Source organism: Cetorhinus maximus, chromosome 6 (genome assembly GCF_964194155.1).
Source record: "Cetorhinus maximus chromosome 6, sCetMax3.hap1.1, whole genome shotgun sequence".
NCBI classification, from domain to species: Eukaryota; Metazoa; Chordata; class Chondrichthyes; order Lamniformes; family Cetorhinidae; genus Cetorhinus; species Cetorhinus maximus.
In genome coordinates this window covers 90,507,680-90,526,733 of record NC_135884.1, presented here as the reverse complement: position 1 = coordinate 90,526,733, position 19,054 = coordinate 90,507,680, and the positions used below count along the sequence as shown (strand labels likewise).

General features: G+C 42.3%; 1 protein-coding gene across 3 annotated transcripts in view; it reads right to left on the bottom strand.

Moving 5' to 3' along the window:
* Nucleotides 1–13,232, bottom strand: part of cfap263 (cilia and flagella associated protein 263) — a 31,205-nt gene extending 17,973 nt beyond the window's left edge. For 2 of the 3 annotated variants that reach the window (XM_078542949.1, XM_078542948.1), the window contains exons 1-5: nt 13,112–13,232; nt 9,196–9,319; nt 8,198–8,362; nt 6,831–6,986; nt 2,156–2,236 (exon numbers count right to left, since the gene is read on the bottom strand). In XM_078542949.1, the coding sequence (XP_078399075.1) occupies nt 2,156–2,236; nt 6,831–6,986; nt 8,198–8,362; nt 9,196–9,319; nt 13,112–13,221 (636 nt within the window). In that variant the 5' untranslated portion in view covers nt 13,222–13,232. Of the gene's footprint in view, nt 1–2,155; nt 2,237–6,830; nt 6,987–8,197; nt 8,363–9,195; nt 9,320–9,392; nt 9,553–13,111 lie in introns of those variants that run through there. The other variant, XM_078542950.1, reaches the window with a different exon arrangement.
* Between the last annotated feature and the right edge of the window lie 5,822 nt (nt 13,233–19,054).

The following is a 19,054-nucleotide window of genomic DNA, read 5'->3' as shown; positions in this document are numbered from 1 at the left end:
ATGCCTCGATTGATAAAGGCAAGTGTCCCATATGCCTTTTTCACCACCCCACTAACATGCCCCTCTGCCTTCAGAGATCTATGGACACACACGCCAAGGTCCCTTCATTCCTCAGAACTTCCTAGTACCATGCTGTTCATTGAATACTTCCTTGTCAAATTACTCCTTCCAAAGTGTATCACCTCACACTTTTCAGGGTTAAATTCCATCTGCCATTTATCTGCCCATTTGACCATCCCATCTATATCTTCCTGTAGCCTAAGACACTCAACCTCACTGTTAACCACCCGGCCAATCTTTGTGTCATCCGCAAACTTACTAATCCTACCCCCCACATAGCCATCTATGTCATTTATATAAATGACAAATAACAGGGGACCGAGCACAGATCCCTGTGGTATGCCACTGGACACTGGCTTCCAGTCACTAAAGCATCCTTCTGTCATCACCCTCTGCCTCCTACAACTAAGCCAATTTTGAATCCACCTTATCAAATTACCCTGTATCCCATGTGCCTTTGCCTTCTTTATAAGTCTCCCATGTGGGACCTTGTCAAAGGCTTTGCTGAAGTCCATATAAACTACATCAACTGCACTACCCTCATCTACACACCTGGTCACCTCCTCAAAAAATTCAATCAAATTTGATAGGCATGACCTCCCTCAGTACAACACCAAAGTATAAACCTAGATTATGCCATCAAGATCTGGGGCAGCATTGGAATACACAACTCTGAATCTGGGGCGACTGTGTTGCCAACTGAGCCAAGCTAACTCTTAATGAGTGTATCTCCTATTTTTTTCCCTTACTTAAATATTTCCTCGCGGAGACTGCCTGGGCCCCAAGCCCTGGAATTTCCTCGCGGAGACTGCCTGGGCCCCGAGCCCTGGAATTTCCTCGCGGATACTGCCTGGGCCCCGAGCCCTGGAATTTCCTCCCGGAAACATCTGCCTTTCCATCTCCTTCTCCTCCTTTAAAATGCTCCTTGAAACCTACTTTTTTTGAGCAAGCTTTATTAGGACCATCTGTCCTAATAGCTGTATGTAGCTCAGTGCCAAATTTTGTCTGATAATGCTCCTGTGAAGGCCCTGGGATGCTTTATTGTGTTAAAGATATTATATAAAAGTTGTTGTTATACTGTACCTACTTCCTATAAACAATTTCATTATATTTTCTATGTCCAAATGGTTATTGATGCTTGTGGGATATTGCTGCATGTGAACAAAATGGCTGCCATATTTGCCTATGCAACAAGTGTCATTTCACTTTAAAGTAACTCATTGTAAGACCATAAGACTTAGGAGCAGAGGTAGGCCATTCAGCCCATCGAGTCTGCTCCGCCATTCAATGAGACCATGGCTGATCTGATAATCCTCAACTCCACTTTCCTGCCTTTTCCCCATAACCCTTGATTCCCTTACTGATTAAAAACTGTCTAACTCCACCTTGAATGTACTTAACAGCCCAGCTTCTACAGCCCTCTGATGTAAAGAATTCCATTGATTAACTACCCTCAGAAAATAAATTCCTCCTCATCTCTGTTTTAAATGGGCGACCCCATACTTGAGATTGTGCCCTCTGGTCCTAGACTCTCCCACAAGGGGAAACAACCTCTCAGCATCTACTCTGTCAAGCCCCCTAAGAATCTTATATGTTTCAATAAGGTCGCCTCTCATTCTTCTAAACTCCAATGAGTACAGGCCCAACCTACTCAATTTCTCCTCATAAGAAAATCCCCCCATACCCGGAATCAACCTAGTGAACCTTCTCTGGACTGCCTCCAGTGCCAGTATATCTTTCCTTAGGTAAGGGGGCCAAAACTGTTCACAGTATTCTAGGTGTGGTCTAACTAGTGCCTTGTATGTTAAGTGCTTTGAAAGATACAATGAGGTGTAAAATAAACACCAATGTTTCTTCACTGAAAAGAAGAAGGACTTGCATTTATCTAGCACCTTTCATGCCTACTAGACATCTTGAAGTGCTCTCTTTCAAATGAAGCTATTCATTGAATTTATGTGTAAATTAAAGGGGTAACTTTCAACCTTACTGCTCCATTCAAAAGAGAGGACAATGAGAAAATTGATTGACTGAGGATGGTAATTCAGAGATGATATAGTGACAGCTGTGCTCTGGCTTGCCACCCCCCTTTACAAACCAGTCGGAGCTGTTGGTGCAGTTTAGCCTTGAGCATCTTCCATGCGTGATTCTTCAGCTGCAGCTTATCGATCAGCATTTCCTGAGGAGAAAGGAAAATAATCAGACATGGCAGAGATGAAAGTGTAAGAAACGCCACAGCTAACACTGGTCACTATCCAAAACATTGACTGAGAACATTAACTACTAGACGATTCGGTATCTTCAAATGTTCAGAACTGATGCAAGAGCTCCAACAGATCATGAGACTGGTGAAGGTTGAGCTCTGAACCCTACAGATAAAAGTTGCAGATACTGGAAATTTGGAACAAAAGCGGGAACAAATTGAAATACATAGTAGTTCCATTAGCACCAGTGATTATCAAAACACGTCTACATTTTTGAAGTAGGCCTTTTGTCTCAAACATTAACTTGTTTTCCCCTTTTTAGAAGCTGTGTATTTCTAGAATTTTCTGTTTTTATTTTTACCCGAATTAAAATTCCTATTCTGATCAACCACATTCACTATTTACCCCACCACCCCAAGCCTGAATGTCCCTCCCCACCTCCCATAGTGCCTGGCTACTCATCTTTTCCACTCCAAGCTGCAAGCCTATGCTACTTAGATCCTGTTCACTCAACCCAGTCAAGCACCCCTCCCAGCTCTGTCATGCTATCTCCCTCTTCTCCCCCAACCACCCACCCCACCAAAGCTCCCTGACATTTCTCCATCAAATTCTTGTCCTTGGTAATATCTTTGAGTCAGAGGTCTCCCCCAGTAATATCACAGAAAGGATGGCAGTGTCAATGGTTGAGAAATTTAAAGAACAAAGTTCTCCCAAGCTCGTAGCGGCAGTGCCTGAAATTTGTGGCCAACTTCAAAAATTTCCAAACAGGGAGGTTGACCCCATGTTAAATGACCAAAGGACACTCCAGCCTGAATCCCTCCTCTGGCAGAGATCAGCTGAATCAGCAGATCAATCAAATGGAGTTTAAGGTCAGGATGGTCCAAGGCTCTGCAGTGCCTTTACTGGCTAAGCCGTGACCAATAACTGTTTTAAAGGAATAGTGCTTTTAAGTGTCAGCTGTGGTTCAGTTGATAGCACTCTCATCTTAGAGAGGAAGGCTCCATGAACATCAACAGCGCCATCCTTAATGAAAGCAAAGCCCAGCACTTGAGTACAAAAGTTAAGACTGAAGTATTTGCAACGTTTTCAGCCAAAAGTGCCAAGTGGATGGTGCATCTCAGTCTCCACAGTCCTCACGATCACAGATACCATTCTTGAGCCACTTTGACTCACTTGGTATCTTCATGATACCAAGAAATGGCTGAGCATACAGGATACAGCAAAGGCTATGGGCCCCAATAAAATCCCAACTGTAGTGCTAATGATTTGTGCTCCAGGACGAGATCTGCCTGTATCCAAGCTGTTTCAGTACAGCTACAACCACTGCCAAAGTGGAAAACTGCCCATGTATGTCCAAAAGGCAGGATAAATCCAATCAAGCCAATCACCACCCCCTCAGTCTACTCTCTCTCATCAGCCAAGTGATGGGAGGCGTCATCAACAGGGCTATCATGCAGCACTCACTCATCAATAACCTGCTCAACAGTGCTTAGTTTGGGTTCTGCCAGGACCTTTCGGCTCCAGACTTCATTACAACTTTGGCCTAAACGTGGACAAAAGAGTTGAATTCCAGAGACAGGGTGAGAATGACTGCCTCAGATATCATAGTAGCATTTGACTGAATGTGGCATTCAGGAGTCCTGAGTGAACATTGAAGTCAATGAGAATCAGGGGGGAAACTCTGCACTGGTTGGATTCATACCTAGCACAAAGGAAGATGGTTGTGGGTGTTAAGGCCAATCATCTCAACCCCAGGACATCACTATACGAGTTCCTCTGGGTAGTGCCCTAGCCCTAATCATCTTAAGCTGCTTCATCAATGGCCTTCCCTTTGTCAGAACTGGGGATGTTTGCTAATGATTGCAGTGTTCAGATCCACTCGCAACTCTTCAGATAATAAAGCAGTCTGTGCCTGGATGCAGCAAGACCTTCCAGCATTCAGGCTTGGGCTGATAACTTATAAGTAACTTTCACACCACACAAGTGTAACCAGATCCCCTTTACATTCAATGGCATTACCATTGCTAAATCCCCCACCATCAACATCCTGGGGCTACCACTCAATAGAAACCTAACTGGACAAACCACATAAATATCTTGGCTACAAGAGCAGATCAGAATTCTGCAATGAGTGATTCACTATCTGCCTTCCCAAGCCATTCTAGCATCTACCAGGCACAAGTCAGGAAAGTGATGGAATACTCCACTTGCTCGGATGAGTACTGCTTCAATGATACTCAAGAAGCTTGACAGCATCCAGGACCAAGCAACCTGCTTGAAAGGCACCGCATCCACCACCTTAAGCATTGACTCCCTCCACCACCAGCACACAGTGGCAGCAGTGTGTACCATCTCCAAGATGTCCTGTAGCAATTCATCACTTCATCACCACCTCCCAAAATTCAGGGCCTCTGCCACACAGGTGGACAATAGCAGCATCAGGCATAAGTATCCCTCCAAGTCGTGCACCTGACTTGGAAATGTGGGCAGAATTTTGCCCTAGGTTGGTGGGCGGGCCCCACCGGCTTTGCGCTAGGCGGGCAGCCAAACTCTGCCGCCAAAACAGGCCCCGTCGCCATTTTAAGTGGGCGGGCCAATTAAGGCCCGCCCAGCAGTCTGCCCAACAGGAAGTGCTATGCACTTCCTGTGCCGGGGGGGGGACGGGTTCCCCAACTGTCAAAGTGCACTGTTTCGTGCATGTGCGCGAAAGAGCGCACATCTCCCTGAGAGTAAGTGCTGTCTCAGGGAGAGTGCTGACAGTTTGAAAAACTTGAAAAATAGAACAATAAAAAAATTATTAACATGTCCCCCCCATGTGACAATGACATACGAGATGGGACATGTTAATAAATATGAGTGAAACTTTATTATACTTTTAAAAAACTGAGATGAAACCTCATCCCACCAGTGGATGAGGTTTCTTGTATTATCAGAAGCCCGCTGGGGCTCCTGGTCTGCCCGCCAGCCTTAAGGTTGGATGGGCAGGGCCTTTAATTACCTTAATTATCCTGTCAATGGCCTCAATTGGCCATTGACAGGTCGGCAGGCAGACAGCTGATTTCGCTGTCCACCCGCCTTCCTGAATATTTAAATGGGGCGGGATGATGACAGGGGTTCCTGACGTCATCCCGCATCATTTTCCCATCAGCGAGCGGGCCCCGCCCCCAAATCGCCGACGGGAAAATTCAGGCCATATTGTTACTGGGTCAGAACCTAGGAACTCTCTACCTAACAGTACTGCGGGAGGACGTTCATCACATGGACTGCAGTGGTTCAAGAAGGCAGCTTCACTAATTTCTCAAGGGCAATTAGGGATAGGCAATAAATGCTGGTCTTACCAACAATGCCCATGTCCAGTGAGTGAATAAAAATATACAACCCTATTAAATATTCCCTCTTACAACTTCTAGTAAATATCTCCTAACCATCTCTGTTCCAAGGAGAACAATCCCAGCTTATCTAGTCTCTTCAGATAGCTGAAACCCCTCATCCTTGATATCATGCTAGTAAATCTCCTATGCATCCTTTACAGAGCCTTTATATCCTTCCTAACATTAGTGGGTACGGTAGCTCAATAATTATAGTTACTGGACCAGTAATCTAGAAGGCTGGACTAATGATTCAAAGAAATGAGTTCAAATCACAGCACAGCAGCTGGAGAATTTAAATTCAGTTAATTAAATAAATCTGGAATGAGAAGATACCAGTGATATCAGTGATGATGACAATGCATTTACTGGGTTACTGTAAAATCCTATCTGGTCCACTAATGTTCTTGAGGGTAGGAAATCTTCCAAACATACTCAGTCTGGTCTATGTGACTCCAAAACCATCACAATGTGGTTGATTCTTAACTGCCCCCTGAAATAGTCTAGCAAGCCACTCAGTTGTACAGGGATGGGCAATGAATTCAGGCCTTGCCAATGACATCCATGCCCTGTGAATGAATTTTTAAAAATATGTGATGCCCAGAATTGGACACAATACTCATACAAAGAGTGATTGATAAAGGATTAGCAGAACTTTCTTGCTTTTGTGCTCTCTGACTCTATAAATGAAACCAAGCATCTCATATACTTTTTTAAAACAGCTTTATGAACTTGTCCTGCCAGCTTCAAAGATTTGTGTATTTGAACATTCAGGTCTCTCTCTGTTCCTGCATCCCCTTTAAAATTGTGCCATTTAGTGTATACTGTCTCATTCCTTTTCCCTCAAAATGTATCACTTTATACTTCTTTGCATTAAATGGCATCTGCCATGTGTCTGCCCATTTCACCAGTCTGTCTGCGACCTTCTGAAGTTGCTACGATCCTCTTCACCCTTACTTATCTGGAGGTAAAGGCTGCTGCTCTGACTGAACAAATAGAAAATCACATACAGCAATTTCCTGATCTATCTGGCCAGTGGCGAGTTTCCATACTGACAGCATCTACTCAGAAAATCAACCCACTGTCTCATCTGGTGCTTTCTGTCAATTCCACATCTACCTATTACTCAGACTTGCTAGTTCTGGGTTGTTTGCTAGATTTTGTTTTCCACAGGGGCAGGCTAATTTGACATAGGACTCACTTTTGCATGGATTTTGTCCTCAAAATATTTAAAGAGGGTCTCTGTTACAATTGTGCTTCCCTTCTTGCCTTGTGTGAAGGTCCCAATATCGCGTTCAAACTCATTGACTGCTTTTTTTATTTCAGCCAGCGCAAATTCAGCTTCCTCAAGTGTAGCCTAGAGGAAAACAAACATACTGAATTAAAGACCTTTGTACTTTGAGCAGTCATGAAGACAGTAGCCAGGAATTTCCTTGGAGCAGCTCTACTTTCACCAGAAGTGTAACAGAAACTCAGCATATGCAAATCAGAGGAAATTCCCAACAAGCAAATCTCTCATACTCTCCCTTCGCCTCTCGTTTCCCTTTTCATCTCCCCTCTGAGTTTTCTATGTTCAGCCCGGTTCTTCCTTGTCTTATCAACATTTGTCAGATGCCCCCTTTTTCTGCTTCCTCTCAATCTCTTTCATCATCCAGGGAGCTCTGATTTTGTTTGCCCTACTTTTCCCCCCCTCATTAGAATGTATCTAGACCGTACCCAAACCATTTCCCATTTAAAAGCTACCCATTGCTTTATTATAGCTTTGTCTGCCAAACCTTGATTCCAATTTAACTGAGCCAGATCTATTCTCCATGCATTGAAACTGCCTCTGAACCAATTAAGTATTTTTACTCTAGATTTCTCCTTCTGCTTTTCTACAGCTAACCTAAAACTTATGATTCTATGATCACTGTTCCCTAAATGTTTCCCTTCTGATTCCTGATCCACTTGACCCACTTCATTTCCCAGAATCAGCAATACATCCTTCCTAATTGGACAGGAATGTCCAGTATTGATCAAAAAAGTTTTCCTGAACACACTTCAAAAACTCTTCCCCGTCACTGATTTTTACACTATTACTATCCCTGTCTATATTAAGACAATTGAAGTAGTCCCCTATTATCACTATTTTATAGTTCTTGCACCTTTACGTAATTTCCTTGAAACGTTCTCTCTATATCTTTCTCACTAGATGGTGGCCAATAGAATACACCCAGTATATGCCTCTATTGTTTCTTGACTCTAATTAGATTCTGTCCTTAACTCCTCTATGACATCCTCTACCTCCAGTACTCTAGTATTCTCTTTAGTCATTACTTGCAATTCTAGAATTTTTGCTCATATTTTGGGATTACATTCCATAATTCCATCCATTTTCTATGTGCAAATCACATACCAGTAGCCTTTATTATAATACTCCAGCAATGATAGACCACCAATTTGATTTTAGACGCCACTCCAGAGGTACAAATATTCGAAATTCAGTACTAGTTGCCCACACAATATCTGGTTGGAGTCAAGTCGCTGATGTGTGCGGACTGAACAGTATGGCTTGATGTTGTCACTTACCTGTAAAATCCGAATTGTGTGGTCTGAATCATGCTTCAGCTTTGCTAACACCTCTTTTGTTTCCTCTAGTTCTCTATAAGCAATGTTGCACTTCTGCTCTGCTGTTAGAGTCAAAAGACGCTCTACGGGCACAATGCGAGTCCTGGATCGATGCCTTGACCGCCCCTACAAGATTTACCAAATACTTTAAGTCCTGAACTTTACATTTTATAATAAAACATTTAGTCATTGTTTTTTCTAAACTTTTCAAGCTTTTCCTCTGCTACATATCTTTGGCTGAGAAGACTTCAAGCCAACTTCTCCCAGGCTTATTTAGCCAGTGGGCTAACATAGTATATGGATTTCTTGGTGTAGCTCATCCTTGATGTTTCCTTTTTCCCCCACTGAGGAAGCTCTTGCTTGGTTTTCACTCATTATTTCCTACAGTTCTGACTGGTACTGCCAGGACTGTGAATTCAGCATAATTGGAATTGCAGGCATGCAGCACTTACTGGTCCTAGAAAACTGTGGCACAAATACACTATGGACTATTGGCAGCTCAAACTCCACTTTCCAAATTCATCCCAATCAGTCACAGCCACCAAATTTATGTACTACCGATACTCAGTGTGGCAAGTATACAGGGAGGAGGGGTGGTAATCTTCCAAGCACATGCTGGTTAAAGCATACTGTTTTCCTCATAGGTGCTGGTAGTAAGTGTGGTTGCAAAATATAACTGATCCTAATTGAGCTCAACTTCAGATTATACCTCACACTCTTTCATTATACCATTAACTCTAGGCCTACATCCCACGCAGGATGGTATACCATGATAGGTGAATCACTTTGTAAACCCAGGGCTACTTCTTATTCTCTGTCACCCAAAAGCACCACGTTATCAAAATACAGGCAAAAATCAGGCACCAAAATTTTGCTACAGATATTTCAGGTCCCTTTCTCTCAGATTTTAAACATCAGAAACTATTAAGGAAGTATTAATGCTGCTCTTTGGGTACTACCTGTGCCAACAGGGCAAGCTCCTGTGCTTGAGTTTGGGCTTGTAGGACCAATTCTTTGGGCACCACACGTTCATAGTACTTTTCAAGCATATTGGACTCTATCTGCAAAGCTTCAGTGGAAATACTATGTTAAAGAGAAAAAGAAATCACTGAAATGCATAGATTAGCAGGGGTTTATAAGAGGAAACATGTCTTACACAAGAGATTCTGAGCTGCTCAAAGTATATATTCAGTTCTGTTGAAGGGTCATGTTGGACTCGAAACGTCAACTCTTTTCTTCTCCACCAATGCTGCCAGACCTGCTGAGTTTTTCCAGGTAATTCTGTTTTTGTTTTGGATTTCCAGCATCCGCAGTAGCTTTTTGTTTTTATATAAAATGGAATGCTTGGTTAATTCTAGTTCACCAAAACATTGCAGTACTTCTTAAGTATCACAATATCAGCAATTTTATTAAATCTTAAGATGATTGATCAGGATCTGCATCACTGATTAAAATTGATTGAAGACCCAACAAGAAAATCTACCCTTATGCTACTTGAGTCAGTCAGTTAATCAAGTAGTGGATAATTAGCACCTTCCAAATTATCAGTGTGCTGATCTCCATCTAACTTTGCAAAGTCAGCTTGAGCTGCTCAGCATGGGCGTGCTCCTGGCCCATTAGACCTGATGATGGGTGATTGCCAGGATGGGAAGTGGGAGATCAAGTGTTCAAGGACTGATGGTAAATTTAGAGAGGTCGAGACAAAATTTTGGTAACAATTTTGAAGGCTGTTAATATTAATAACAAGTTAAGCTAGTCACCCAGGGATGATCCACTGTCAGGAGGGTGTAATCACTGCATGATAGTTTACATTGTCAGTTTTCATTATAAATATTATAAGCATTTAAAATTGAATAAGTTGACAGGAAATGCACAAAGGCATAAGATTTCTTCTCTATTGTCAATAGCACTGCTCATGGTAAATCAGAGGATTCAATGTTTATAACCATTAGGAGTGCCTATGATATTGTTATGGATGCAGGAGTTTATAAGGTGGTTATGTTTTAAACCAGGCTTGTCCAACCTTTTCGCTCGGGGGGGGCGATGGGCAAATTTCAGAAAGATAAGTTTTGGCACAATAATAAACCAAATTTCAAAAAAAGCTGAGGTTTTAAGGAAAGAAATAATTGCTGAGCAAAAGTACAGCAATGTCACAGCAATAAATTGTTCATTTATAGAAAATTTTCACACCTTGACACAAAAGACAGGTAGCTGTTTTTTCTGGACACAGACTCTCAGACTCAGAGACCTGGAGAGGGGCTGAAAACAGCTACACCTATGCAGAAGCAGAGGAAAAGACCTTTTTCTCTTAGCCACCAAGTAGGATGCCGAGAACTGATTTCCGGTTCAAAGAACGGAACTTGTGAAGATTTGAACTTCAAGGAGTTGCCAGAGAGGGCCTTGCTGCTGGAAGTCAGTTCATAGAAACTCAGAAGATTGAGGGAAATTACTTTCAAAGGACACTGGGAGACTCACCCTGGTGTGGCAGAGAAAAGGAAGCCTGCTGAAAAGCTGGGAGGAGTGTGGGATTTCATCTACAAGGCGATCTATCTGCTGAGAACGTGATACACAATAGGAGCAGCAGTAGACCACACTGTACATCGGGCCTGCTCCACCATTCAATATGATCATGGCTGATCTTGGGCTTCAACTCCATTTTCCCGCCCGCTCCCCTACAAATGCGACCCAAGTATTTTCGGTTGAGTTAATTAGTTAATAGTGAAGTACCAATTCAGTAGCTTGATAGACTAAACATTACTTAATGGGCAACTAATATATGTTATTTTAGTTTGTTTGTTTCTGTTAAAACATGAAATCTTGTTATGCAATTCTTTCCATCAGTTGCTGGGAAATTCATATCTCTTTTTAAAAGTTATCGGTCTCTATGTGGATTGTAACAACAGGTAGAGCATAAAATCAGACATGGTCACAAATTGACAGTGGCTAAATTATTCTGAGATTTACACTGGTGCTTTGGTGTTGGATTTGACAACCTTGTCCATTTCTCTATCAAAACTGTAAACAAGTGGCCTTTATACTTTATATGTAAATCCCTTTACCTATATATTTGATTTTTATCCCTTATTATTTGGAAGGTGATAAAATACAATAGGATGGCATACAAGGCACAGCAGGACTGCTGAACATTGGTTGTGATGAGAGGGGTATCTCATGATTTCATGACTCGAAGCACTGTTTTGTGACTTTCTCAGGCCCCTCTGCAAACACCAAACTGTGAATTTGGTGTTTTGTGCTTGGTTCTTGGACATGTATCTCTGTGTTTGTCTTTTCTCTGTCATACAGAGCTACAAGAAAAAGTAAACATTCCAGTTATCATCAAGAAAAGCATGATGATTACAGCTTTCAAAATCCAACTCCTTACAAATATAAAATAAATGAGGAAAGAACATTACCTTTCTGCTTCTGTATCTTTCATGTGACAGCTTTTACCCAATTATAATGTTTACATTTTCTAATTGTCAATGGAACAGATGATAATCAAAGAGTATAATTAGAGATTGTCTACTTCAGAATGCAATTTTTAAAATTGAACTGAATTACAAATAGAAATACACACATCCTTTGGAAAATGCAATAGCTGGCACAGTGACTGCCACATATGGAGGCAAAAAAGCCAAGTGATGGCCAGGGGTAACACCCTAACCCCATTGTAATGATGAGGTGGTACAAAGCAGGGTAGCTCTGTTTTCTATTCCAAGGTAACCTCCCTGAAGAATATTATGAACAGCAGTAGGCCATTAAGTTCCTTATGCCTGCTATGCCATTCAACTCAATCTGCTGATCTGCATCACAACTCTATTTACCTACCTTTGTTCCATATTCCTTGATACCCTTACATAACAAAATTCTACCTCAGTCTTGAAAGCTTCAATTGTCCCAAAATCCACAGTCTTTTGGGGAAAGATAGTTTAGGATTTGTACTACAATTCGCGAGCAGGGAGGGGCCCAGGTTCTCCCTCAACTGTTTGCCTGTTTTTCAGTCTTCTGGCCAACACTGCTCCCTCACCAAAAACAAATTAACTGGACACCCATTTCATTGTTGCTTCTGAGATCTTGAAAAAACTTGTCAACAAGGTAGTCACTACAGATTGAAATGGTGCATTGTATTGGAAGATTATCTTGACAGGTTTAAGAAGAAAGAGATGCATTTATACAGTGCCTTTCACGGACACGAGAACTCCCAAAATGGTTCACAGCCCATGAAGTACTTTTGAAGAGTAGGCACTGTAACAATTAATAATAAAGCAACAGCTTCCTTTTCTCTGCTATCTTCTTCATCATTGGCAGAACTCTGGCATGGCAGTTTCAGCAACAAATGCATTAGAGTGGGGTCCCTGAGCCACACCAGACAATGTTCAGTACAGAGTTGACTACCAAAGCGCAAACAACCATCCCACCAGACGGAAGGCTGCCAAAGAGAATTGCCTTCTTTTCTCTGGATCTTCTTCATACTTGGCAGGGCCCTACACTATAAGCCTTACCCCCTCACCTGAGGTCCTCAAGAGAAAGAGGATTGTATAGTTATCCACTATATCCATAATTACCCCTGTCTCAAAAAATTGAAAACGCTTCCTAAAAGCACATTGCAATGGTGAAAGGACGCCAATGGCAAATGGCGCCAGTACAGTGCCGACCCCACTCCAGCTCAGCATGAATAACCGTTTCATTCTTTAACGTTGTCAAGTTGGAATTACTAAAGCATAAAACATACTGCGAATCCTGGAAATCCAAAATAAAACCAGAGAAATGCTGGAAAAACTCAACAGATTTGGCAGCAGCACTCTCTCCACAGGTGCTGCCAGCATTTTTCTTCCTTATTTAGATTGGATTTAGATGTTTTTAGGCGCTTGGTACCTCATATCATCCAGTAACTTCCGGAGCTGTGCACTGGTCAGCTCCTGGATTCGTTCGTTCAGGTGGATATCTACACTCACACCACTCTCCATGTCTAATGTTTCCGCCATCTTTACCAGGATCTCCCACCCAGCGGCGCTGCAAATGTTTACATCCGTTTCCATAGAGATCGGAGAATTGCGCTTGCGCATGTCGCGTAATTGATGCGGAGACACGCAGGCGCAAACACCCTGGCCTGGTTCCAGTGGGTCGCCATCTTGGTAATGGAGAGCTGTTCCCAGGGCAAATGGATTTTTTATGAGCATGACCGAACAAATTTCCTCTCAGTGATATCGTGAATCGGCATTTCCCATCACTACAACAAATTATTGAGAGAAATGATCAGGAAATTGGTTCTGGAAATGTCTTATATCCCTCAGATAAAAGCAAAATAATGCAGATGCTGGAAATCTGAAATAAAAACAGAAAATGTGGAAAAACTCAGCAGGCCTGGGAGCGTTTGTGGAGAGAGAAACAGAGTTAATGTTTCGAGTCCATATGACCTACCTTCTTCAGAGCTAAGGAGAAGTAGAAATGTGATGAAATTTATACTGTTTAAGGGGGGTGGAACAGGTGAAGCAAGATAGAAGGCCAGTGATAGGTGGGGTCCTAGGAGAGATTGACGAAGATGTCATGGACAAAAAGACAGGGAGTGTTAATGGTAGTGGTGAGGGCTAAAGGATATGTTGATAGAGGCATAAAGGTAAAAAAGCTGAATGTGTTAAGAGCAGAACAAGGGTAAGCACTCTGTGAAAGAACAACATGGAACTAGTAACAGATGGCCTTTCTGGGGTGGGGTGGGGGAGGGGCAGTGGTTGAGGAAAAAGGGATAAAAGGGGATAAAACAATGAATAAATGAATAAAAATAAGTGGATAAAAAAATAAGTTTCTTTTAAAAGGGGGATTAAAAAGGGGTGAAGAAAGAGGACAGAGTTCATGGTCTGAAGTTGTTGAACTCAATGTTAAGTCCGGAAGGCTGTAAAGTGCCTAATTAGAAGATGAGATGCTGTTCCTCCAGTTTGCATTGGGCTTCACTGGAACATTGCAGCAAGCCAAGGATGGACATGTGGGCATGAGAGCAGGGTGGTGTGTTGAAATGGCAAGTGACAGGAAGGTCTGTGTCATGCTTGCAGACAGACTGAAGGTGCTCTGCAAAGCGGTCACCCTGTCTGCATTTGGTCTCCCCAATGTAGAGGAGACCGCATTGGGAGCAGCGGATGTAGTAGACCAAATTGAAGGAGGTGGAAGTGAAGCGCTGCTTCACCTGGAAGTAGTGTTTGGGCCAATGTACGATGAGGAGGGAGGAGCCAAAGGGGCAGGTGTTGCATCCTCTGCGATGCCATGGGAAGGGGATGAGGTGTTGGGAGTGATGGAGGAGTGGACCAGGGTGTCCCGGAGGAAATGGTCCCTATGGAATGCTTACAGGAGGGGTTAGGGGAAGATGTGTTTGGTGATGGCATGTCTTCCTGCCCCTTTACCTCCTCCCTCCTCACTGTCCAAGGGCCCAAACACTCCTTTCAGATGAAGCAGCGCTTCACTTGCATCTCCTTCAATTTGGCCTACTGCATCTGCTGCTCCCAATGTGGTCTCCTCTACATTGGGAAGACCAACCGCAGACTGGGTGACTGCTTTGCGGAACACCTTCGGTCTGTCCGCAAGCATGACTCAGACTTTCTTGTTGCTGGTCATTTCAACACACCATCCTGCTCTCATGCCCAGATGTCTGTCCTTGGCCTGTTGCAATGTTCCAGTGAAGCCCAACGCAAGCTGGAGGAACAGCATCTCATCTTCTGATTAGGCACTTCACAGCCTACTGGACTTAACATTGAGTTCAACAACTTCAGACCATGAACTCTCTCTTCTATCTTCACCACTTTTTAAATCCCCTTTTAAAAAAATTCTATTTTTTATTCACTTATTTTTATTTTTATTCATTTATTCATTGTTTTACCCCCTTTTATACCTTTTTCCCCAACCACCACTCCCTTCCCCCATCCCACCCCAGAAGGGCCATCTGTTACTTGTTCCATGTTGCTCTTTCACAGAGTGGTTACCCTTGTTCTACTATTGACACATTCTGCTTCCTTACCTTTATGCCACTATCAGCATCTCCTTTAGCCTTTACCACTACCATTAATACTCCTTTTGTCTTTTTGTCCACAACATCTTTGTCAATCCCTCCTTAGCCCCCACCTATTGCTGGCCTTCTATCCAGCTTCACCTGCTCCATCCCCCTTAAATAAATTTCATCACATTTCTGCTTCTCTTTAGCTCTGAAGAAGGGACATATGGATTTGAAAGATTAATTCAATTTCTCTCTCCACAGATGCTGCCAGACCTGCTGAGTTTTTCCAGCATTTTCTGATTTTATGTCTTAGATCCTCATTTTTTAAATGCAAATTTCAAGCCATTTTTGTTTATAGACCAAACCAGTGACTAATTTGTGACATTATATAGAGCCATATGGAGAGTGAATTCATTATGGATGAAACACCTTTGATCTAAACCTAAAACCTGTGACATCAGATAATATTATCAGGAACAACTTGAACAATGCAGATTTGAGCCTACCATACTCCCTGTATCCAAGCAAACAATTCAGATCAAGCAAATATCCTTTCAGTGATTTAGTGAATCAGCATTTCTCATCAATACACCAAATTATCAAGGGAAATTATCAATAAGTTAATTCCGCAAATGTCTTGTAATCCTTGTTTATTTAAAATGTAAATTTCAGAACATTTTTGTTTATAGACCAAACCAGTGATTGTAATTTGATTACTTTATATATATGTACATGGAGAGTGGGTTAATTGCAAATGAAATACCATTGATATGACAAAGATGCCATAAAACCTGTGACATCAGGGACAAGATTATCAGGAATCACTTGAATAGAGCAAATTTGAGCCTACATTGAGGATAAGGGTTGAGTGTCATCGAGTAAGGGTGGGACATGGATAGATTTCTAGATGAAGGCAAAATTTGTGTTGCACATATAGAGCCAATGTAGATCATTGAAGATTGGTGAGATGAGCAAGTGGAACTTATAGCAAGTGAGGTTTTGGCCAGTGGTATTTTGGTTGAGTTGGAGTTTATAAAGGGTGGAAATTGAGAGGTTGGTGTGGAAGGAACTAGAGAAATCAAGTGACAAAAGTATAGTGTCAACCTTGACTCAGTGGTCCCAATTTCATTTCTGAGTCAGAAGGTTGTGGGCTTAAGTCCTGCTCCAGGAACTTAAGTAAAATTCTAGAATAACATCTCAGTGCAGTACTAAGGGAGTGCTGCTCTGTTGGACAAACTGTCTTTCAAATGAGATGTTAAACAAAGCTCCGCTTATCCTCTTGGGTGGGTGTTAGAGGTTGCATTACACTATTGGTGAAATATGGAGGGAAGTTCTCTTAATGTTATGGACCATATTTATCCATCAACCACTATCACTAAAACATATTGGGGGTGAAATTTTTCTCGGCCAGCAGCATGAAACAAAGTTGCAGCAAATCTAGCCTGTTTTTCATTGCTTTTATTTTTCATTGACTTGGAAAGTCTTGGCAAGATTTTTATTTTCTAACCAAGTACAAGTGACAGTGAAACTAAGAAATGAGCCTCCAAACATAGTTTGAACTCTGGTCCAGTGAACTTGAGTGGAAAAAAGATCAGATGTGGTGGAAAATTGGCTGCTGATTCACTACAAGCCCATTTTGTGCTGCTGCCGCTGACCAATGTCACACACATTATGTGGTCTTTTGGCTCATTTCTGTTTGTTGGACATTGCTACATTGGTTGTTGTGTTTCCATACATTCAAAAGTGATTAACTGGTTGTGATGTGTTTTGGGACACCATGAAGTTGCTAAAATTGCTACATAAATCTTTAACGGTTTTAACCGTAGCGAGAGTGAGGTGAGGCAGAGATGGACAATATGGAGCAATGGTAGGAAAATGGCATTAAGATGCAGATGAACTGTGGTCTAACTGAGCAGGCCTGAGAGACCAAATGGCCTATTCCTCTTCCACTCTTCCTATATTGCTGGGATGAAAGTAAGAAAGCAATCTTCGTGGTGACCTGCGTTTGAGTCTTGAAATTCACTCAGTTCTGGGCTTGATCAGGCCAGTGAGGTTGTAAACTGTCTGTGACAGTCTTAGTGAGTAGTTAAAGGTGTAAGCAATGTTAAAGATACAGAATTTTTGTAGTGGAGCTAAAGATGTTACCTTCTGTCTTTACAAAGTTCAATTCGAGGAAACTCTGCCCAATCTATGACTTTCTGTTAGACAGTCAATCTGACAACATTGTGGTAGTTGTGGAGTTGAGGAAATGATGAACACTTAGAGCTGGGTGCCATCAGCACACATGGCAAGTGGCAATGTGCAAATGCGGGAAAGGCAGGCCAAGGATGAAAGCTTTTGGTAGACCAGAAATGTCTGTGTAGGGGTAGGATAAGAAAAAGCTATTTCTGAAGATGTGTTGGCTGCACTGAAACAGCAAGGAGTGAAACCATGCAAGAGCAGTCTCGTGGAAGTAGACCATGGGTGGGAGGGGATAGCATGATTGACCATGTTGAGCATGGTGGAGAAGACAAAAAAGCATAGTAACTTTGAGCAAATCGGTCTCACAGTGTTGTGGGTAGAACAGGATAAAGATTTAAGGGATTCAAATCAGGTTGTGGGAAAGGTTAGCATGATGTAGGGAGATAGCAACACATTCCTGGATCTTGTTGAGGAAAGAGAGCTTAGAGATTGTGTGATATGTGGTGAAGATGGAAGGGTCAAATCTGGGCTTTTTCCTGGAGAAGATTTGAGATGGTTAGAGAGACCTCAGCATGTGTGGAGAGAAATTATAGAGAAATAAGGGTTCAGAATGTAATGAAAGAGGGTCTGGGAGGGATTTAGTAGCTGGGTGAAATGGGAGTGACAGATTAAGTAGCTACACAAATGGTCTTCATTTGGAGGCAGAGAAGTTTGCACTTTGTGTTATAGGTAAGGATGAGGGATCTGGGCAGAGTAGATAGGGAGAAGCTGTTCCCATTGGGGGAAGGATTGAGAACCAGAGGGCACAGATTTAAGGTGGGTGGTAAAAGAAGTATTAATGACATGAGGACAACCTTTCTTATGCAGCGAGTAGTTAGGATCTTGAATGCACTGCCTGAGATTATGGTGGAGGCAGATTCAATGACACCATTCATAAGGGAATTGGATCAGTAAATGAAAAGGAAAAAAATTGCTGGGATATGGGGAAAAGGCAGGGGAGTTGGACTAGGTGAATTGCTCTTGCAGAGAGCCAGCGCATACATGATATGCCGAATGTTTCATTGCTGTAACAATTATATGATTATATGAGTAGAAAATTGACTAAAAGAAAAAAAGAGGATTTTGGAATTGTCCCATATTTCTAAAATGATCCTGGACTGGTAGAAGCCTTGCTCTTGCAGTTTATGATGGGCACTCAGCTTCTCATTTAATTTTCTGTAATTACTGCCACATTGTTTCCTATACATACCCAACACATTTCAATAAACATGTGACTAGCTATATATGACACAGTCATGCAATTCCATCACTATTTGTTTTGTTTCTGTTTTCCAGCATTTTTTTCCTTCCCTTCAACTTATCCTGAAGACATTGTTTCATTGTTGAATGCACTTCTAAAGGCTCTGGGAACCCTTTCTTCATGAAAGAGCCCAGAGAGTCTTTCAGGCTATTTAATCTGTGGGGCATCACAACCAAACCCAACCTTGTCCTCACCCTATATCTAGCTCACTTTTCCAGAACTACTTCATCTAATTCAGGGTCACAGGGAGCCAGAGCCCACCCCAACAGGCAATGGGCACTAGGAGGGGTACACCCAGGACAGGACACCAATCCACTGGGGAAAATTTACCATAGCCAATCCACCTAGCCAGTGCATC